The sequence below is a fragment of the Kogia breviceps genome, unplaced genomic scaffold (assembly GCF_026419965.1).
Source record: "Kogia breviceps isolate mKogBre1 unplaced genomic scaffold, mKogBre1 haplotype 1 scaffold_544, whole genome shotgun sequence".
NCBI classification, from domain to species: Eukaryota; Metazoa; Chordata; class Mammalia; order Artiodactyla; family Physeteridae; genus Kogia; species Kogia breviceps.
In genome coordinates this window covers 1-21,979 of record NW_026711985.1, presented here as the reverse complement: position 1 = coordinate 21,979, position 21,979 = coordinate 1, and the positions used below count along the sequence as shown (strand labels likewise).

Sequence of the window (21,979 nt, the reverse complement as noted above, 5' to 3'; positions counted from 1 at the left end):
TGCGTAGGAGAGCCGAAAACAATTCATTACCGAAGCTTGGGAATAGGGCAACTGATGCAGCCGAAATGGCTGCACTAGCTGATGTTTCGCGGTTCCTCCCAGGTGTGGGGTGCTCTTGGTGGGGCACGAGATACTATTATGTGGCTCTGGGGGCGAGAGGAAATGGTCCTGCCAGGTGGCTATACTTTGTAGGATGGAGCTGTATCTCTCACAGAGCCGCGTCTCAGAAGAAATGATCATGATTTTCAGGACCTAACGTGAGGCCGCGGCGAACTACAGCAGGAAACTTGGGTGTCTGCAGGTTGCCAGCAGGGTGGGAGACTCCAACCGGTTGGACCAGCGCGAGCACTAGCTCTGCAGGAGACAGCTCCCGCCCGGGCCGCCGTGGCCCCGCCTCCAGCCTGACCTGGGGTGGGCGGAGCCTCGGAATTTGCCGTCTGCCCGCCTTGCTCGCCGGCAGCCGAGGGGAATACGGAGAATCCAGCCAATAGGAAGGTGCAGCAGAGGTCCTGTCGGCCAATCGCGGGGCGTGTAGGGGGTAGGCTGGCGTGGCGCTGGTTCCAGGGGTATGGATCCTCTGGCGCGGGGATAGACTGTCAGGTGGTTGCGGAGCCGGTAAGGTGGGGCGCAGGGTAGGTCAGAGGTCATGCGGCCGCCCGGCTTTCCCAAGGTTCCCCGGATGGAGGGCTGCCCTGGGAGCTGGCGCCGGGGCCAGTATGGGGCAGGCTGGGTGCCGAGCGGGGCTGGGAGGGGCGGCACGGGCTGTGAGGGTCTGGGCGCGGGGTCCAGATGGAGCCGCATTATTCGAAGGAAGACCGAGAGGAGGGCGCCGGGAGCGGGGGGCGGGAAGGAAACGCCAGAGGCTGCAGCGGCCTCATCTCTTTCCCTCCGCGGCCTAGGAGAAATGGCCGAACCTCCGGCCGGACCAGCCGCGGGGCCGGGACCCGTGATCGACGGTGCGTTGACCCGGTTTCACGCCGCGGAAGAGGCCGACGGCCATGGGGCAAGGTCCCCGCGGCCGCCTTCTTATCTGTGGAGACCTGGCGCCCCGTCTGCTCCCTGGGCCTCCCTTCGCCCCACTTCAACAAAAGAATTCATTTTACTGCAGCCGACATCCAGGGAACGCCTTCGTGTGAGGGGCTTGGGCAGGCCGCTGAGTACTTGTGTGTAGATTGGTTTTAGGGCTGTTTGTGCAGCCTCCAGGCACCTTTGTAGGGGGCATTATCGCACACGGTATGTGAGTGGGGTGGCAGCTCTCCATCTGTTTGGTTTCATATGTCCCTGCTTTTAAAGCTGTGCGAATTTTTTTGATGTTACACCTTTGGGTTCCTTTTCACTTGGTTTCCCCAAATTCCCTTCATATATCAGATTATTTCAAAGAGCATCATTGGGGGAGAAGTTGAGGAACCTGGGATTGGATTTTCCTGTGTGTAAAGTGAAGATATTCACATATCGTCCTCTGCTTTCAAAGGAGCGTTATGAAGTTAAGGGAATGTGACATCTCTTTAAAGTGAAAAGCAAAAGCAAAAATTATATGGAAGGGGAGGCAAGAGGAGACGGGTTTCCAGAGGTCATAATTCTAGTGAATATTGGTAGAAACCAGGGGACACTGTGTTTCTACCTTGACTCCAGTGGAATCTGAACCCTGACTAGTTTGCAGCACTTCTTGGCTCTGTAAACCTTTGAGCAAGGTGCTTAGCTTCTTTGTTCCTTTGTTTCCACATACTTAAAATGGGGATTGATAATATCAATCTTAGAGTTGGTGGTGAGTATTAAATGTGTTAATACTCTTAAAGTGATTAGAACAATTCCTGGAATGTAGGATTTTTATTATTACCTACAAGTGCCTTCTTTCCCCTAAAAGACTACACACTAAAAGAATTCTGGGGGCTTCCCTGGTGGCGCAGTGGTTGAGAATCCGCCTGCCGATGCAGGGGACGCGGGTTCGTGTTCCGGTCCGGGAGGATCCCACATGCCGCGGAGCGGCTGGGCCCGTGAACCATGGCCCCTAAGCCTGTGCGTCCGGAGCCTGTGCTCCGCAACGGGAGAGGCCACAGCAGTGAGAGGCCTGTGTAACACACACACACACACACACACACGAATTCTGACCTTATTACTTACTTATCCTTGTTCAAAATCCTGTGAGCCTATTGCCAATGAACCCTTAGGCCTGTTTTCCATCCATGTTTTTCATGATCTGAGGCTATAGTATAATTACGTGTGACTAGACGTTTTCTAATGGGTGTTTATTTTATCATTAAATAAGGTTGGAAACTTCCTCTATGCAGTACTGGGTCTGTCCATGATAGCTGTGTTGGGTAAATGAAAACTTCTTTGTTTAGTTTTTCATGCATGATATTTCATTTATAGTCTTGGCCTAGACAGTTTTTTTTTTTTGGACCCAATACCAAAAAGGCCATGATTGCAGCATTCTTGGTTTCTCATGTTTCCGGGATGGCTGGGACTTGGGCGGGGAATTTCTGGGCAGCCTGGCAGCACTTCTGTTAGTGAATGGGGAAGCTTGACACAAATCTAATCTTACTCTACTGTTAGGAAATAAGCAGTGATCCCTTGGAATAGTCCACAGAGCTCCTAAGCAGCTTTGGTTCAGTTTTGACTCCCTGAAGTGAAGGTTAGAGGTTAGAGAGTCGTATTTATTGATACAAAGCAGCATCTTTTCTATTTGACTTTTAGTGCTAAGAGCTTGGGTGGGTGCTGTGGGATCAAAGACATCTTTATTCTCTGTTTCCTTACTGTGTATGTCTGCTGCCATACTTATGCCCTTTCTGTGAGCTTAAAAGTCCCTCTCAGATTCTCTTGGTACTGTCTGGAAGGCCCTAATGGAAGACTTTTTTGTCTTCCAGTTCTCCCCTTCCAAGAAAGCTGCTGTTTATATAGGTAGCATTACTGGGAACTAATCACAAAATAAGAAACTTTGAGTTTACTTAAAAAGAACATCGCTTACTGCACAGTCTGCTGGCCCAGTTTGCCTGAAGTACACATAGTGTAAGTTTAGTTATTTAGCTTTGGAGTAAGACAATTTAGTACTTGTATAGGGTTGAAAGTTGGATGTTGGCTTGGTGAGAGTGGAGGACAGTCTCTTTGTGAAACCTCTGTGCTTTAATAAGGATAGGGAGTGACACCTTTAAAGAGTTGAGTGTTTGAGGCAGAAAGGGAAGCCTTTTGCCTTAATATTGTTGTCATTTTTATCATGTGTGTCTCTCTGGTTTTAATAAAATATTTTGGAAAAGGAGGCAGGGAGCATTTGACTGTACCGAATATAAGGAATTAGAAGTCCTAGATCCTTGTTGTCTCACCCATCCGATGCCATTTATTCTTTTGATAATTTAACAGACATGTATTGAACAATTAACATTTATTTGCCCCTGGAGACACAAAGACAAGCCCTCCAGGTATCATCAAGAATATCATGGATATAGTAAAACAACAATGTATTATGAACTATAATAACATCAGAATGGAATATAAAACAGTTGGCCAGGGCTGATAAAAATATATTTATTGTCTAATTCCTCTTCCACTTTCAAAAAAATTAATTTATTTATGGCTGCATTGGGTCTTCGTTGTTATGTGCAGGATTTCTCTAGTTGTGGCGTGCTGGGGCTACTCTTTGTGTGGTGCGCAGGCTTGTCATTGCGGTGGCTTCTCGTTGTGGAGCATGGGCTCTAGGTGCGTGGGCTTCAGGAGTTGTGGCACGTGGGCTCAGTAGTTGTGGCTCGTGGGCTCTAGAGCTCAGGCTCAGTAGTGGTGGTGCACGGGCTTAGGTGCTCTGAGGCATGTGGGATCTTCCCAGACCAGGGCTTGAACCCATGTCTCCTGCATTGGCAGGCAGATTTTTTAACCACTGTGCCACCAGGGAAGTCTTCCACTTTTAGTTTAAGGTCAGAGTAACTTACATTTTGTAAAGTGTAAGGACCAGTTCCCAGTAAAGACTTAAATTAGGAAATTAGGGTTCTCAGGCTTGTCTTTGTTCTTATTGCTAGTAGGTCATCTTGTGTGGGTTATTTTTGTTTGTTTTGGTCCCATTTATCACTAACAAGTGTCTATTAAAATTTTTAGGTAATGAAAGGAGGCTACAAGTTAACTATTGAACTTGTAGCAGGTTCCAAAGAGCAGAAGGAGGCATGTATGAGGCTGGAGAATCTTATATGTATTGTCTGTCTTTACAGACAGTTTTTCTTTGCTTTAAGCAACGAAACATAGAGGAAGATATGTACTTAAAATTGTTAAGGTCAGTCTGCATTCGGGGGCCGGTATCTGTCATTGGAATAAATAAGTTGAATGTAATCTAATGATAATCTTTCTTCACATTTGCCAGAGAACAGCTACTTAAGCAAGTATAAGGGCAAAACACTTTTTTTCTGAGGCAAGATGTGGGTATAGACTGATTTAATAGACTTTCCTACTTCGTTGTAAAGAGGTCTTTGAAATTTTCACAGAGCTTGGAGTTGTGTTCCAGGGTAGATGTGTCAGGCCAAGAGGCCAGGTTGGGCCGCCAAAGGGAAATGCAGTGCTGTAAACTTCGGGTTTCGGGTTTCGGGTTGGAAGGAAATCGGGGGAAGCCTCACACTGTGAGAGCTGGGAGGAACAAAGACCAAGCTATAGTTTCTGGAAGTAAGATATTAGTGACCCTGACGTGTGAGCAGTCAAGGAGATTTGAAGCTGGCTAAGCCTCAGAGCTCTGAGCAGAGAAAGTGAAGAGCTGTATTTAATGGGTATTAATTGGGCCCTTCTAATTCTGAAGTCTCTGGTTGATGGGTGATATTTTTGTCTAAAAGTTCAGTACTTCTTGACAGCTTGGCCACGTTTCTCCCCATTGTTATCGTCTTTGACACCCAGGCAGCCGGTTTTATTATCTTCCTCCCCTTATCTTACCCCCTCTCTCCTCTTCTTGCTGCTTAAGATTTTCTCTTTCTTTTCTTTCTTTATCATTAGATGTTCTCCATGTCAGTTTTTCCTTTCAACCATCAAACAGATTTTCAGAAGTCTAACTCAGGTGGAAGTAGCAAACTTGATGCTGAGCTGAAATTGTAGTTCGCTGGTAGACTAAGGGAGATGTCTCCAATTTTGAGATTATTACTATGGAATACAAAGTCAGTAACATGAACAGTCTGTCTCAGTGGCCATTGTGCCAGAGAGGGGGGGGAGGGATCTGATGCGTGTTAAGCACATTGGACAATAGCAGCACTGTTTGTACTTTATGAACTGGGTGTGCTTGTGTGACTTTCAGCTTACTGAAATATTACTCACTTAGGTAGAGGGAATTAGAGTTTCCAGGCCTTTTTCTTAAACTAACACCAGAGGGGCTTTTCACTTTGTTCTTATGTCAGGAAGTAAATGTAATCTGTCTCCAACCTTTTTTTCATTTTGTCATTTTATATCAAATTCATTTTAATGAGAGAAAAATTGGATTATTTTTTGTTCAAATTGAAAAAATAATTCCAAACTTCACACCCTCAATTATAATTTAGAAATTCACATGGCTTTTCTAAGTTGTTTCTCTCCCATCATCCCCAGTGGGGGCAAATTGAGTTTTGGAATTAATTAGATGTATATCCTGATGGAATTGGTGCTTCTTTATTGACCTGGAATGGAAAAACAGAGGAAGTAATAAATTTCTCATTTTAAAAAATGGCTAGCAATACTCCTTATTGAAATACATAGGGTTCAGACAGCAGTTAGATCTGTTTGAACCACTGAATAGTTCAGTTTTGTTGACCCAGTCATCAGGGGCAGGAGCTCACCTTCATGAAGAACATCTTGCACAGTATAGATGTTAGATTAACAGTCATGATTTAGTAAGAATATCAAGTGCTTTAGCCTTAAACGTAGACCTTTAGAGAAAAGGGAATTTTAGAAGGATCTGGAAATCTTTACATTTTCTTCAAAACAAATGGAATTCTTTTTTATCACAACTCCTTTTTATTCTCTAATAAACAACTTGGGTATCACTTTTTAAAGCCTGTACATCTGGCAGTTTCCACTTTGTCACCAGCATGTTGCTGGCACTGAACATTGGCTGAGGAAACATCAAGGGAGAAGAGATGGCTTTGGCAGTCAACTTTAAACATGCCTGTTCACATTTATCTAATCAATTGATTCCATGCACACTTTTTTTTTTTTTTTTTCTCGGTACGCGGGCCTCTCACGGTTGTGGCCTCTCCCATTGCGGAACACAGGCTCGGGACGCGCAGGCTTAGTGGCCATGGCTCACGGGCCCAGCTGCTCCGCGGCATGTGGGATCTTCCCTGACCGGGGCACGAACCCGTGTCCCCTGCATGGGCAGGCGGACTCTCAACCACTGCGCCACCAGGGAAGCCCCATGCACACTTTTCTAGTTGCCTCTGTGAAACTTCTTTTCCTACTTAATGTTGTCTCTGATTTTATTTATACAAGATGGGGGGAGGAAAAAAGGGGAGAGGAATTAGAGGACTGTTCAAAGACATTCCTCTCCAAAACTTAAAATTAATTTTAGGGAGACCTTTGCAACAGTGAACACAGTTCTAAAATCCGTGTTTGGGGAGCCTTTGCTCTCTGTAGAAGAATTTTATAAGAAAAAAGTTAATTTAAATTCAAATTTTTTTTTAACCATAGGGGGAGAACATTTAAGTTGAAGTTAAATATACTTCAATACTCAGTATTTCACACTTTCTTGGTGGCAATTTTAAAAACTGATTTGGGCTATCCAAATTGTTCTTCTAGAGTTCTTGTAAATGCTAAGAGAACACATGGAATTATTATTAATTAAATGTTCGGAATTTATTATAGCTAGTATGTGTTTGGGGGGGTATAAGTTTTTATTTTGATATAATTTCAAACTTACAAGTTGCAAGAATAGTATTAGGGAATAAATGCTTTCAGGATAAGGTGATATGATAGTAGTAAGCAGGTGCCTTGGGTGAACATGAAAGAGGGCCGTTTAACCCAAATTAGGGAGTCAGGAAACACTTTCCTGAGGAGAATTTTTCTAATTCTTTGCATTCAGGTGAAACTTCCAAATCACAGTTTCAGAGCTTGGTTGTTTGCACACTAAGTCAAAGTAGTAGTAAGTTAAGCTTGAGGCCATATATGCCTGCTAACCAGACGGCTTCAGATCTCTGATTATCCATTGTGAAGCTTTATCAGAGAGAACTGATAAGTCCCTGAAGTGTTCATTGAGAAACTGAGTAAACCTGTGTGACCTTTACGTTTTAAAAAAATAAACAATACAGGTACATAGTAAAAAAAAATTTTTTTAAGTGCAAAAACCGTATACAGTATATATTCAGTGAGAGGTCTTCTTTTCGCCTGACCTCTTTTGTGCTCCCCCACTGCTTCCTGTTAGGGACGGCAATACCAGTTTTTGCCATGTCCTTTGGATATCGTCTGTACATGTATGTGTGTATTCTCTCTCTCTTTTTTTTTTGCTACATAAATGATAGCATGCTGTTCTATAAACTGGGTTTTTAACTTCACAGTATATCTTGGAGATTGTTTCCTATTAATCCATATAGATCTGCCTTATTTATGGTATTCCATCCTATAAATGTACTAGGTTGTTTCAGTCTTTTTACACTACAAACAGTGCTGTGGAAAATATTCTAGCACATACTTCCTGTGGGACTGTTTCTTTAGTATGCATTCTTAGAAATGGAATTGCTGCATCAAAGGATATGTAGGCTTTTAACATTTAGACAGAAAATTTAATTAGCATTCTTATCTTGTAAAACAGACTTTTGATAAGGAATCGGATAAAATAGTTATTACATTGAACCATGAGTGCCATTTTTTTCCTGCTGTCGATTGCTGTTCAAGAGGAGGAAACTTACTGGCTTTAAGAAACGGTGACAGTGGTTGGGGGTGAGCTAGAATATCAAAGCAGTGTTAATCATAGTTATCAGAGTACTGCTGGGTTGATTCTTGTTGCTTGTATCTCCACTTGATCTTTTTCTTTTTTTTTTTTAAATTTTCTTTTTCTTTATTTTTGGCTGCATTGGGTCTTTGTTGTTGCGTGCGGGCTTTCTCTAGTTGCGACTAGCGGGGGCTACGCTTCATTGCTGTGCGCGGGCTTCTCATTGTGGTGGCTTCTCTTGTTGTGGAGCACGGGCTCTAGGCATGTGTGCTTCAGTAGTTGTGACATGCGGGCTCAGTAGTTGTGGCTCGCGGGCTCTGGAGTGCAGGCTCATTAGTTGTGGCACATGGGCTTAGTTGCTCTGCGGCACGTGGAATATTCCCAGACCAGGGCTCGAACCCGTGTCACCTGCATTGGCAGGCGGATTCTTAACCACTGTGCCACCAGGGAAGTCCTGCTTTTTATTTTTTTAATTTTTAATTTATTTTTTATTTTTTGCGGTATGCGGGCCTCTCACTGCTGTGGCCTCTCCCGTTGTGGAGCACAGGCTCCGGACGCGCAGGCTCGGCGGCCATGGCTCACCGGCCCAGCCGCTCCGCGGTATGTGGGATCCTCCCGGAGCAGGGCACAAACCCGCGTCCCCTGCATCGACAGGTGAACCCTCAACCACTGCGCCACCAGGGAAGCCCCCCCTGCTTTTTTTTTTTTTTTTTTTTTTTTTTTGCGGTATGCGGGCCTTTCACTGTTGTGGCCTCTCCCGTTGCGGAGCACAGGCTCCGGACGCACAGGCCTGGCGGCCATGGCTCACGGGCTTAGTTGCTCCGCGGCACGTGGGATCTTCCCGGACCAGGGCACGAACCCGTGTCTCCTGCATCGGCAGGCGGACCCTCAACCACTGCGCCACCAGGGAAGCCCCCCCCTGCTTTTTAAATATAAGTTTTAAAGGCCTGTTTCGGATAGGAATCTTACTCACATGTGTTAAACTCTTCTGTGCCTTCTGAAACAGGATATCAGTTATCAGTACAAAAGTAATCTAATTGAATCAGTTCTTCGTGAGTAGGACAGCAATTAGAAACTTGAGTTATTCTTAATAATAATATAATGTTAATGTTCTTTTAAAAAATAACCACTGTTAATGCTTTTTTGCACTTCTTCCTTTATTTATTTATTTATTTATTTATTGGCTGCAATGTGCAGCTTACAGGATCTCAGTTCCCCAACCAGGGGTTGAACCCGGGCCACAGCAGTGTCACTGCCACTAGGCCACCAGAGAACTCCCAATAATATTCATTTTTTCGGCGGGGGCCGGTGGGGGCGGGGATGGTACTCTGTGTGGCTTGTGGGATCTTAGTTCCCTGACCAGGGATCGAACCTGCACCCTTGGCAGTGAAAGCATGGAGTCCTAACCACTGGACCACCAGGGAATTCCCAATTTTATATATATATATTTTTTAAATATTTATTTATTTATTTGGCTATGCCGGGTCATAGTTGCAAGCACTTGGGATCTTTGTTGCAACATGTGGGATCTTTTAGTTGCGGCATGCTAGATCTAGTTCTCTGACCAGGGATCAAACCCAGGCCCCCTGTGTTGGGAGCTTGTAGTCTTAACCATTGGACCACCAGGGAAGTCCTCCCAGTAATATTCTTCATAACAATGTTCTCAGAGCTGATTGAAGTATAAGGAAGTTGCCTCATATCAAATAGCCCAAGACTTTCCCTTAAGGGAAAGTAAGAGCCATAGTCCCAGATCTGATTTGTGGTTTCTAGTTTATTGTGTGTTATCCTGGCTTCTTAGAATTATATGTAAAATAAAAGTAAAAAGGCTCTGAGTGGGGCCTAGGAGCTGTGCTGTGATTGGAATCCAAGTGGCACTGCTACTGAGTGGTCGGATGTGTAAATCCCATTTAGATGAGGTGCTATTGTAACTGGCTGAAAGAGGGGTTGGATTTAGTCAGTAGTTTTGGGATCTGTTGGCGAAACCATCTGGTGGCTCAAACTCTGATAGGAAGGACGTTACTATTGTTCATTATAACAACATACTTGATATTGGTGACTATAGACATGAAAGATTATGTTTTCCAAATTAGCAAGTGGTGGTATGTTTTACATTCCAGAAGATAGATGAAACTTAAAACCCCCTTCAGGTCTTTATTCTGTAATTTTGCAAAATATGTATAGAATATGTCGATAGACTATCAAAGAAAGTAGAGCACTGTTCAAATAGGGGCAATGATACAATAGTGGAAAAAGACTATTTAAGTAGTAAAAGATAGCTAAGGGGAGGCTTCATCACTTTTTCTGTAGGATAGTTGTTATTGGGATTTAAGGGGGTGCAGTTAACAATTAATACTGCTTACCTTCCCCTTTCTAAATTTGGGATCAACTGAGAAATAGATTCCTTAATCAGTAGATCAGAATTTTACAAAATCAGCCTTATTGGTGGGATTGACTAGAGAATATGCCGTAGATCTGTGGCCCAAAGGGCTTACTAATATTCCCCTGCCCCCCAGTTAAACTTAACCCAGTAGGATGCTGTACATCTGGGGTACCCCTTACCCCCAGCTCCCCCTCAGGCTGCTTATTGCTGAGGGAGAGAAGTGCAGGCATGCTGCCTTGTCATCCTGGTGCCTCAGCTCTCCTTGAGAGCCCAGGAGGGGAGGGCCATAGTCATTAGTTTCTTCTCCCAGTTGTTGAAGTATTGGGGAATGAGACCTGAAACAGCTGAAGCCTCTCTTCAGGGAAATGTGAGGCTGGGAAATAGTGACCCCCTACTTCTACTACCAGTGTGCTGGTGAGGTGCTTCCCCTTCCCCCTTTCCAGAAAATTGAAACATAAGCTTAAATTGTTAGATCAAAGAGAGTTATAGATCTCTGTCCTTAAAAACTCATCAGAATGTCGGTGGTTGGCGGGGCAGTCAGTCTTTTAAATATTTGGGTTAATCTGGAGGCAAAGGCAGAGACTGGGTAATTGCCTAGCAGCCTCTCTGTGGATGCTTATTAAAAACTATTTGCCCACTTCCCTGAAATACCTTTTGCTTCAGTTTGGTTTTGAAGTCTTGCCAGCAAAAACATGATTAAGACTTTTACATTTTTTATTAAATATCGTAATCATATTCTGAAAACTGTAATTATTTTCCAGGTTATCTAATTCAGTAGAACAATTATTCTTTCAGGTAGTAAGGGTTCAGTCATACAGAGTAACAGAATGCTGGTTCTGAACTTGTTAGTTTTAGTTTGTTCTTGCTAATTCCTCTCCCTCTCTTTTCTCCTTTGCAGAATCTTATTCTAAGAACTCAGGCACTCAGGTATCCACCATGGTGTTGGGTCCTGAACAGAAGAGGCCAGATGGTAATTTACAGCTTTGTGTTATTGTCTAATTTTTATTTGGAATTAGGCTTAAGCCAGTAACAGAAATTTACCATATTAACCTTCGTGTCTTCTGTTCCAACAAAAATTGTCCCTATCTCCTCTCCCCCAGCCAACAATATCATCATGGAGACCTGCTCCATTCAGAGGTCACCACCTGGTAACTTAGTCTGTAAATGAAAATGGATTTATAACCACAGAGACTTGCCTCATATCTTATTTCCAGTTCTGAGATGAGCCAAGATTAGCTACAAGTTTGGTTTCTGTAGCAGTAATGCTTGTAAAGGCAGTATTATTTGCAGACCTGGCATAAAAACCTCTAGAGTGCTTTGTCTGCTCACAGCACTTCAGATGTGCATGAAACAGTAAAACACGAGCCAGCACCTAATAGTGTATTTAATGAGACTTCTTAAGTGCTTTGACTAATCCTTCCTGATTCTAAATTTCTCCTTTAGAATTTCCATTCCTTTTCTGTACATTTCCTCCTCAGTTCTGTGCCACTTAAGGTGAAGTGGGTCAGTTCCCTATAGAAAGAAAGCTTTTGTTTTTCTGATTGGATGTTTCAAAGGTTTCTTGGAAACCCTGAGGTTAGAGCTTTGTGGTTAAAAATAGCCATTTGAAGGCTACAGCAAACTGGGCTTTGTATTAGCCCTTTTCTCCCAGACCCTCCCCCTCCCTGCTTTTAAAATTAACTGCAAAATGTAGGACTTAGGGAAACACTGATGATTAATCTGAGATGAACCCTCCTATCAGGAGGGTGACACCTCCCCCTCCCAAGTTCTTCACTGCAGGCCTTAGTCAGGAGGGTTCCTGTTTGGTGGTTTCCCTGCAGCTTCAGATTTTAGCCTGAAATGTGGCAGGAGTTTGCAATTTACACATTTTTGGAGAAGCCTGATGGAGGTGTAATTTCCAAGGATGATTGTTTGATTAAGTCCTACCAAATAACGGGAGGCAGGGAGGAGGAGAGAGGGGAGGGTCCCACTAGACTGACCTATTTCCTAATAAAAGTTAGGATTTTAGGTTACCAGTGGGACTAGTTTGGGGATGTTATTCAATACATTGAGCCTTAGACATACACTTTTTAGAAGAAAATGAAATGGTTCTAAAAATTGGCAAGTGGGAATAGAAGTGTGAAAGTAGGAGGAAACCATTGAGATTCATGCTGAAAACTGATGTAGAGCTTGAGTGACTGGGGAACAGGGGTGAGAGGGAGCTTTTTTATCATAAGCGTTTTTGTACTTCTCATATTTCCAGCCATGTGAACATACTGCCTATTCAAAAATTAATTTATTAAAAATATAAATAAAATAAAGTACTAGAAATTGAGATAGAGTCAGGTTGATCTTGTGCATTTAGGTATTAAAAAGATTTAATATCACCATTTCTAAGGATGAGCTGTTAGTATATTTTGTTCACTTTAATTCATTTCTTCTCAAACCTGTTAATTCAGAAGATGCTTCTGGAGACCACGGGGAGTCTGCCAGTCTTGCGGCCATCAACCCTGCCTACAGTAACTCCTCTCTTCCACAGTCCCCCGGGGGGCACCCAGAGGAGCCTTTCGCCACCTACTTTGATGAGAAGATTGCCATTCCTGAGGAGGAGGTTAGTGACAGGTCCTTGGAGGAAAATATTATTATCTAGGGGCAACCTATGAGTGGAAAGTCTGCTGGACAACTCCAGACCAGCAGCTTCAGGTCTAATTCTGGCACGCAATCTCTAAAGACTGAATTTTTGTTATCAGAGTAAACAAATGGATAAGGAAACTGAGGGCCTTGAAAAACCTGTTGCTAAGTTGAACTAGTGAGCATTTTTTCATGAAGAAAGTATGAATTCCATGTTCCCTTTTTTGCAGTGCCTTTTGTCCTATTTGGGTAGTGGTTGTGCACAGAGGTACTGATACTATTGCTTGGGTTTTAGAATGAAAGGCTGTTGGAAGGAGCAGGTAAGAGGAGGCCTCTTATTTGGACAGAGAGGTGGCCAGCTTATTGATGAGAAGTGGATAAGATGGACGTGAAACTTGGGCGCACCCAGTATCCAACTTCCTAAATGTTCTTATGAAGCTAATACTGCTGCTTTATATGTGACAAAATAATAGATAAATTAGATCAGCAGTTTGGAGGTGATAATCATTTTGATCTGTTTTCCTCTTTTGTACAGTACTCTTGTTTCAGCTTTCGTAAACTCTGGGCTTTCACGGGACCGGGATTTCTTATGAGCATTGCCTACCTGGATCCAGGAAACATTGAATCTGATTTGCAGTCTGGAGCAGTGGCTGGATTTAAGGTGAACATCGAGTCCTACCCCTTTCCTTTTTAAACACACATAACACACCACATCCTCTTCCTCTATTCTTTCTGTTGGATATGAACCTCAGCGGCTACATGCTGATACTTCATTGACTGCGACACTTAAGTGAAAAATACCTTTCCATCTGTTTTTAAATTTTATTTTATCTACATAGATCGTTTTTTATTTCATTTTACCCACATAGTTTTCTTGAACAAAGGAGAAACTGCAGATGGGAGAAACTAAGGCTCAGAAAGGTGCAAGGTGACCTAGCAGGTTCTGTGCAGAACATGATGCAGAACTCAGGTCATTTGATTCCTGACCGGGGCTCTTTCCTGAACGTAGTGTTTCCCATTCACATGGCCAAACAACCAAACAAAAAAATCCCAGTTATCTAATGAGTGTAATGGTGGGATTTTGTTCTTCTCTAGTTGCTCTGGGTTCTTCTGATGGCCACCATCGTGGGACTCCTGCTCCAGCGCCTTGCAGCTAGACTGGGCGTAGTCACTGGGCTGCACCTTGCTGAAGTGTGTCACCGTCAGTATCCCAGGGTGAGCTGTGTTTGTCTGTTACTCATATCATAGGTGACTGTGTCTGGCAACCTGTGCTGGCCCCCTTGTGTACTGAAATAGTGGAGGATGTAGGGATCCGTGGCCCTGAGGACTGGGAATCCCAAGGGAAATTCTATAGCCCCTCTTGCGGCTGACCCATGTTTCTGTGCTCCTTCAAAATCTAACATGAGATTCACATTTCCCAGAAAGTTTCCTTAGAAAAATTGTTAGAGTAAACATTTACCTTTCACTCTGCCTTTTGGCATCTAGCAGTGCCCAATTCACAGAGGGGCAGGGGTATTCTGTCTAAGCACTTTCATTCATACATCCATAGTACTCCATCACTTTGCATTATGCATATTTTCTTTTTGGTTTGTCTTTGCCATAAATTTGAAGAAAGTGAGTTTTTTCCTTTTACTGCAAATTATATTAGGCAGGATCTTTGGATTTGTTAATAATGATTTTTCAGTTTACCTTGACCCTGGAGTTTACACTGTTCTCTGTAGTTTCCTTCTGCATATTTTGGGCCTTTCTTGCTGCTACCTAAGGCAGGAATGGATGGACCCAATGTCTGGAAGACAGCTTTAAACTGGCCTGATCTTTAGATAAGTACTAATCTACCTGCAGTTTGTCCCAAATGTTTAATCTCCTTTCCTGGCTGTGAGAAAGTATCCTTACCTGTTTTTTTTTTTTTTCTTATATGCCTCTCAAAAAACCAAAACAAAGCAAAAAAAACACTTGAGAATTTATAATTTCTTTTAGGTTCTCTTTCTTCGTGTATCTTAGCAGTTATTTTTTGTGACATATTTTTTGGGTAGTAGGTACCTGGAGGTGTTCTGTTTTGTTTTTCCTGGCCTCAGTGAGCCAGCACTACTTAATTGCTTTCTGCTGGATTATTTGACCAGATTAGTTCCCAGATTTTGTTATAGGACACCCAATTCCAACCACTTTGCCCGGAGTCCCTTTGCATATGTCTTTTTTACTTGCTTGTGCATTCCTACATTAAGGATGACTCCAACCTTTTCATGCTTGTTTTGTCTCTTCAGCTATGGTCAGGATAGATATTTTCTTCTGCAACATTTCTGTTCTCTCCTGAACAATATTTTAACCATCTTAGCATCCTCATTTTCCCCTAAGACTTTTAGGATTGTTTTCAGGCAAAAAATTAAGTGGAAATAATGGATGGAAATTCCATTCTTCTGTCAAGTGGAAAGGAAGGAGAAAAAAATTGGAGTCAGCAGCTTCCCTGACCTTGACTCACAGGCTGTGCCACGTAGAAGCAGCCTGGTCTTCTCCAGCAAGGGGCCAAGTGGAGCTGAGTTCCGGTACTTTATCTCTAGTCCAAAAGCTTTTAAAGGACTGTTTATGGATCAGTGCCAAAATGTGAATTCCAAACTATGGGGTAAGTTCTTAGAAATGATTAATTAGAACCATATCTTTCTGCTGTTTGGTGTTTAGGTTCCACGAATTATCCTGTGGCTGATGGTGGAGTTGGCTATCGTTGGCTCAGATATGCAAGAAGTTATTGGCTCTGCTATTGCCATCAATCTCCTCTCTGTAGGAAGGTGAGGGGTTTTTCTCTAGAAAGTAATCAGTGTTTTGCTAGATTTCCAAGCAAGTGTAAAAACAAAAACCCAGCTCATTTTCAATTTTCAACTGAAGTATCAATACTTTTTCTGTGGAACCTTTCTGGAACCACCTTCTTCTCTCTTGGCAAATGTAGGTTCTATATCTTCCATGTTCTTATGTTGGGTCATGAGACCCAACACACCCTTTATTATCCAGGGTGTGGCAGTGTGTATTACAATTAATTTGTATGTCAGTTTATCCCACTAGACAAGTGAGGTCCTTGAGAGATAAGACTCATACTTTTCAGCTTTGTATCCTAGTTGTCTGATAGTAGACAAAGTTTGAATGAATGTGTTATTTTACTTGGTGCTGTGCCTGGCCTCCTGCCACTGTTCCCTTTTCCCTAAGTCCTTGCTCCTCCAAGTGTTGTATAACTGGAGAGCTGTTGGGAAGAGAGTGTTTCTCAATGTTTCTTTTCTTTCCTTTAATCTCCATTTCTTATCTCTGACCTAGGGTCCCGCTGTGGGGTGGAGTTCTTATCACCATTGCAGATACCTTTGTATTTCTCTTTTTGGACAAGTATGGTAAGCAGAGTGGGAATGGAGGGGTCAGTCAAAGGAGCTGCTTTCCATCGTGTGGCTGATGGGGAAGTCTGCCTGCTGTGAGCTCACTGCTGCATTTTCTCCCTCAGGCTTGCGGAAGCTAGAAGCATTTTTTGGTTTTCTCATCACTGTTATGGCCCTCACGTTTGGATACGAGGCAAGTGTTACAGGCTGTTCATTAACTTTTAAAAACAATTTTTTTTCCTTTTATTATAAAAGTATTTGTTAACAAAAAGCCAAATTCAGTCCTGGGCAAATTTGGAAGGAATAAGAGGTAGTAAAGACTAGTGTCCAGGAAGGCCTGCCGGGGGACTCCTAGGTCAAAAATGATTAGAATTTCTAGGACTTGGCAGACTAGACTCCCTGGTTCCAAGTTGGCCATCCCAACAACAGAACAGCCTTGGAGAGGGTTAAGGAAGGGATTGCAGGGTTATTCTTGGCTGTTACCTTAGAGGGATTCTCTTTCTGTTTATCCTGGTTGATAATAACTGCAGCTTGGACTTTCTCTGTAATGCAGCAGTTAATGAACTACAGGGGATAATAGTGCATGTTTCCCGGTTTGTCCCCCAACCCAGATACTCCATTGGGTTAACCCTAACCCTACTGTTATATGCACCTGCAGTAATAGCACCTTTCTATGTCCAATTGTTATAAACTGATTTCTGCTTATTGACCTAGCTAAACTTTTTTTTTTTTAATTATGTTTTATGGGGGTTGATGGGCTGCGGTTGGGGAGAGCGTGGGGTGCTGGCATGGGGGCTTTCGAGTGGGGGAGGGCGGGGGAGCAGGGGCTGAGCTTGGCGGGGAGGGTGGCGGGTGTGGTGGGGCTTCTGACGGTGGTGTGGCTTGGATCTGGTTGACTTCTCTTGTTGTGGAGCATGGGCTCTAGGCACATGGGCTTCAGTAGTTGCGGTATGCGGGCTCAGTAGTTGTGGCGCACAGGCTTAGTTGCTCCACGGCATGTGGGGTCTTCCTGGACCAGTGCTCGAACCCATGTCCCCTGCATTGGCAGGCGTATTCTTAACCACTGTGCCACCAGGGAAGTCCCTGGCTTAGCAAACTTTTAAAAATGCATCTACTCTGTGAGTAGATGATACAGCTTGGTCTAAGGCTTCCAAGAGAAATGCTAAACCAGGAAAAAGTGTGTATGAGAAGTGTTTCTAAATGAGTCTCAGCAGATGCTAGTGGCAAACATAGGTGATTTTTATACACATAGGTGAACACAGAAGCATGATTAGTGTGGGTAATCAAGAATTGACTCTGTATTCTTGGTTGTGTCTCATAGGAGTTACTGTGAAGCTAATATCAATAAGGCCCTTAGTAGCCATTTTATTTCTTTAGAGTATTAATTACATTCTCTACACATTTATTTTGTTTATCTAAAATATGATGTGAAATATCTGGATACCCCAGTCCTAAATTCTCTGACCTTGTACTGCTTGGTTTTTTTGGATGGTTCCGTATTCCTCATTTCCTGTGTAGTTGTTGGTGAAGGAGTTTAAGGAGTAAAGGTTGCAGAGTGTTCCCTAGCACTGTGTTACTCCCCTGGTCTCATATTCCAGTAAAGGCTAATAGCTGTTTGGTTGGTATGTAGTATGTTACAGTGAAACCCAGCCAGACCCAGGTCCTCAAAGGCATGTTCCTGCCATCCTGTTCAGGCTGTCACACCTCACAGATCGAGCAGGCCGTGGGCATCGTGGGTGCTGTTATCATGCCACACAACATGTACCTGCATTCTGCTTTAGTCAAGGTAAGCAAGACCCATATCTCAGTGGCCTGTGTAGTTCATGGGATCTTTTCCTTTGGTTGCAAGGGACACACACTTAGTTTACAACTGTTAGAGCCCTGAAGGAGCAAGATATTTTTCCACAGTTGGACTCCACACACTTGGAGTCTGTTTTAATTACCAAGGTGACCAGAGATAACTGACTCCATAAAGAAGGGACTAAAGTCCTTCTTAACAGGTCTGAAGGTGCACCGTGTCTCTTCTGTTTAAATCTCAAAAGCCTGAGTGGCCTCGTGGAGGTCAGGAGGAAAGAGCCCAATATGGCTTTTACCAGTCAGTCCAACACAATAGTTTGCTGGGAGATTTCAGAGACCTTTGTAATTAAGGTTATCTACCCCTTAGGTCTGAAATCAGGTTGTTTTTGTAGGTCAGTGGTTCTTGCAGCCACAGTAACTGAGAGTTCAGCTGTCACTTGGTCACTTTTCCCTGTTTGGGGATGTGTGGTATCATCAAAGGGTCATGGAGTTCTTACTCAGTGAACCAGGTTGTAAGTGGAGTCTCTCACATTTCATGTGGTCAGTTGTTTGCCCTCTAGGGCTTTCAGCTAACTCCAAACTCATGAAATATTACAAGGAAACTTGTTCCAACTAGTCAAAAAAATGACCATTGCTGTTATTTCTCTAGTCCAGACAGGTAGACCGAGCCAATAAGGAGGAAGTTCGGGAAGCCAATAAGTACTTTTTCATCGAGTCCTGCATTGCCCTTTTTGTTTCCTTTATCATCAACGTCTTTGTCGTCTCAGTCTTTGCTGAAGCATTTTTTGAGAAAACCAACAAGCAGGTGGTGAGTAAGCCAGGGTCCTGGGTGGTAGTGAATGTGAGGGTAAAGAGGAGGCTGCATGGGGGTAGGAAAAGGTGGCAGTGACTTAGAGCTCAGGGGAAATAGATCTCAAGCCTCAGTGCTGCTCCCTAAATCACTGTACTAGTCGTGGCTTAAAGTCTGGGGGCTGTGACCAAGCCTAGACCCATCTTTCCAAGCTTTTGACAGGGAAGGGAGCTTGCCTCAGACAAAGATGGCTTCATGCTATTATTAGTGTCTTCACGCCTGTTTGGCTCTTTGTCATCCCCTTTTGTTTCCTGCTTACCAACTACTAGCCACTTTCCAGTTCTGCCATTTGGTGGTGACAGGTTGGGAGGAGCCAACAAACAGCAAACAGAAACTGTGGCTACATAGACTGTCTTGTCCTTTTGAATTCTCTGTCATCTTGATTCCTGATTGCCTATCTAGTTTTGATCACTACTTCTTATCTATAGGACCTCTGACTCCTGGCTCTGCTTTGACTAAGGACTCCCAATTCTGGGTGTCCTCTCATGCCTGAAGCCTTCTTAAGGGCCCTCGCCTCCTGTCATCATTTAAAATGACCCAGCATTCATGTATTACCGTGCACACTCTAACTCAGTAAATGTTTTTGATGGCACGGGGGTGTAGAAAGATTATGGAGGAAGACCTCAAGTGACATTGCAGCCCGTCTCTGCCCTTATCACAACCTGTGTCCAGTGTCTTGCCTCTAGCATCCATCTCTTGGGTGACCTGTGTATAATCGGTAGGAGAGGGCTTCTTGTCTGAGTGCTGGCCTCAGAAGTAAAAGTTGTTCCTAAACTGCTTTGGTTCCAGGTTGAAGTCTGTAGAAATAGCAGCAGTCCCCATACTCATCTTTTTCCTGACGATAACTCAACACTGGCTGTGGACATCTACAAAGGGGTAAACCTATTCAGATTTCTGATCTTTGCTCCTGAATCAATATTCTTAGCATAGTATCTGGTCTTTTCTGTGGGTTCACTTCAGAGCTCGGCATATCTTCTCTGGAGTGTGTTTCTTTCAGAGGTCCAGATGCCGGACAAGCCTTTTGGGTTACGTGGAAGGGAATAGAAGATCAGCAGAAAAGATGAATTGTATCAGCAATTCCCAAACTTGTGTTGATAGTATATTGTCCTATAGGACGTTAATTGGGGTGACTAAACGAAGTGTTCCTGGGAATTCCCTGGTGGTCCAGTGGTCAGGACTCCGTGCTCTCACTGCTGAGGGCCTGGCTTCAATCCCTGTTCAGGGAACTAAGATCCCATAAGCCGCACGGGGCGGCCAAAAGAAGAAAGGAAAGTATTCCTAGTAAAGTGGTGGTCTTTACTGGGGCCTCTCTGTCCCTTTTATGCTGGTTACATTGTGAAGCTCCAAGAGTAGAATATATAGTATGTAGCATTTCCAAAATTTATTTGAGCTCTCTCTTCATTCCTGTTACCATCTTGCAGAATTGGGTGTTAAGGAATTTAATTTGGGAAGTGTTGTGGACTTTTTTTTTTTTTTTTTTTTTTTAATAGTTAAGATATAGGTTGAGGATAAAGGCTTTAGGAGCCTAGAGAAGAGAAGGGACTAGGCTGAGGAGAAATAAAGGTCCCTCCAGCAGAATTTAGGTTGAAAGCCTCTAGAATGGGGTCAGGACCTAAGTCTAGCTTTTGTTACAGTGCCCAGCACAGCACTTGGTATAGGTACGTGCGTAGCCAGGAAGAGGGAGAAATGTCACAGAGGAGTGCTGTTTGGCGTGTTGTCTCAGGTGGTCTTCGACACAAACATATCTTTCTCCCTTGCCTCTCCCAGGGTGTTGTGCTGGGGTGTTACTTCGGGCCTGCTGCACTCTACATCTGGGCAGTGGGGATCCTGGCTGCAGGACAGAGCTCCACCATGACAGGAACCTACTCTGGCCAGTTTGTCATGGAGGTACCTGCTGTTTGGACTGGGATAGGCTAGAGGAAGAGGACATTGCCCTTTTGTTACTTCTTTTTTATTTTTTTAACATCTTTATTTGAGTATAACTGTTTTACAATAGTGTGTTAGTTTCTCCTTTACAACAAAGTGAATCAGTTATACATATACATATGTTCCCATATCTCTTCCCTCTTGTGTCACCCTCCCTCCCACCCTCCCTATCCCACCCCTCTAGGTGGTCACAAAGCACAGAGGTGAACTCCCTGTGCTATGCGGCTGCTTCCCACTAGCTATCTAATTTACATTTGGTAGTGTGTATATGTCCCTGCCACTCTCACATCGTCACAGCTTACCCTTCCCCCCTCCCCATATCCTCAAGTCCATGCTCTAGTAGGTCTGTGTTTTATTCCCATCCTACCACTAATCTCTTCATGACTTTTTTTTTTTTTTTTTTAGATTCCATATATATGTGTTAGCATACGGTATTTGTTTTTATCCTTCTGACTTACTTCACTCTGTATGACAGACTCCAGGTCTATCCACCTCATTACAAATAACTCAGTTTCATTTCTTTTTATGGCTGAGTAATATTCCACTGTATATATGTGCCACATCTTCTTTATCCATTCATCTGTTGATGGACACTTAGGTTGCTTCCATGTCCTGGCTATCGTAAACAGAGCTGCAATGAACATTTTGGTACATGACTCTTTTTGAATTATGGTTTTCTCAGGGTATATGCCCAGTAGTGGGATTGCTGGGTCATATGGTAGTTCTATTTGTAGTTTTGTAAGGAACCTCCATACTGTTCTCCATAGTGGCTGTATCATTTTACATTCCCACCAGCAGTGCAAGAGGGTTCCCATTTCTCCACACCCTCTCCAGCATTTATTGTTTCTAGAGTTTTTGATGATGGCCAATCTGACCGGTGTGAGATGATATCTCATTGTAGTTTTCCTTTTGTTACTTCTTAATCCCACGTATCTAAGGTCTTCCTGAACCTCCCCAGACCTTTTTCTGTGTCCTATTGCAGACATTCATCCTGCTTCTGTGTTTCCTTCTAGGGATTCCTGAACCTAAAGTGGTCGCGCTTTGCCCGAGTGATTCTGACCCGCTCTATTGCCATCGTCCCCACTCTGCTTGTTGCTGTTTTCCAAGATGTAGAGCATCTGACAGGGATGAATGACTTCCTGAATGTTCTTCAGAGCTTACAAGTGAGGAGGGAGCTGGGGAAACTCACATCCCATTGAGTCAGGCAGCATTTT

The 21,979-nt window shown here is 43.6% G+C and overlaps 1 protein-coding gene across 1 annotated transcript; it reads left to right on the top strand.

Annotated features, from left to right (window-relative positions):
* Positions 1-835: 835 nt before the first annotated feature.
* Positions 836-21,928, top strand: LOC131749785 (natural resistance-associated macrophage protein 2-like; the record flags this gene model as incomplete). Its single annotated transcript, XM_059051660.2, has 13 exons — positions 836-956; positions 11,131-11,202; positions 12,671-12,822; positions 13,378-13,503; positions 13,938-14,057; positions 15,516-15,622; positions 16,140-16,210; positions 16,318-16,385; positions 17,823-17,978; positions 18,639-18,797; positions 19,629-19,715; positions 20,607-20,726; positions 21,779-21,928. Coding segments are annotated over exons 1-13 (1,440 nt in total), but the record flags the coding sequence as incomplete, so codon positions are not given.
* Between the last annotated feature and the right edge of the window lie 51 nt (positions 21,929-21,979).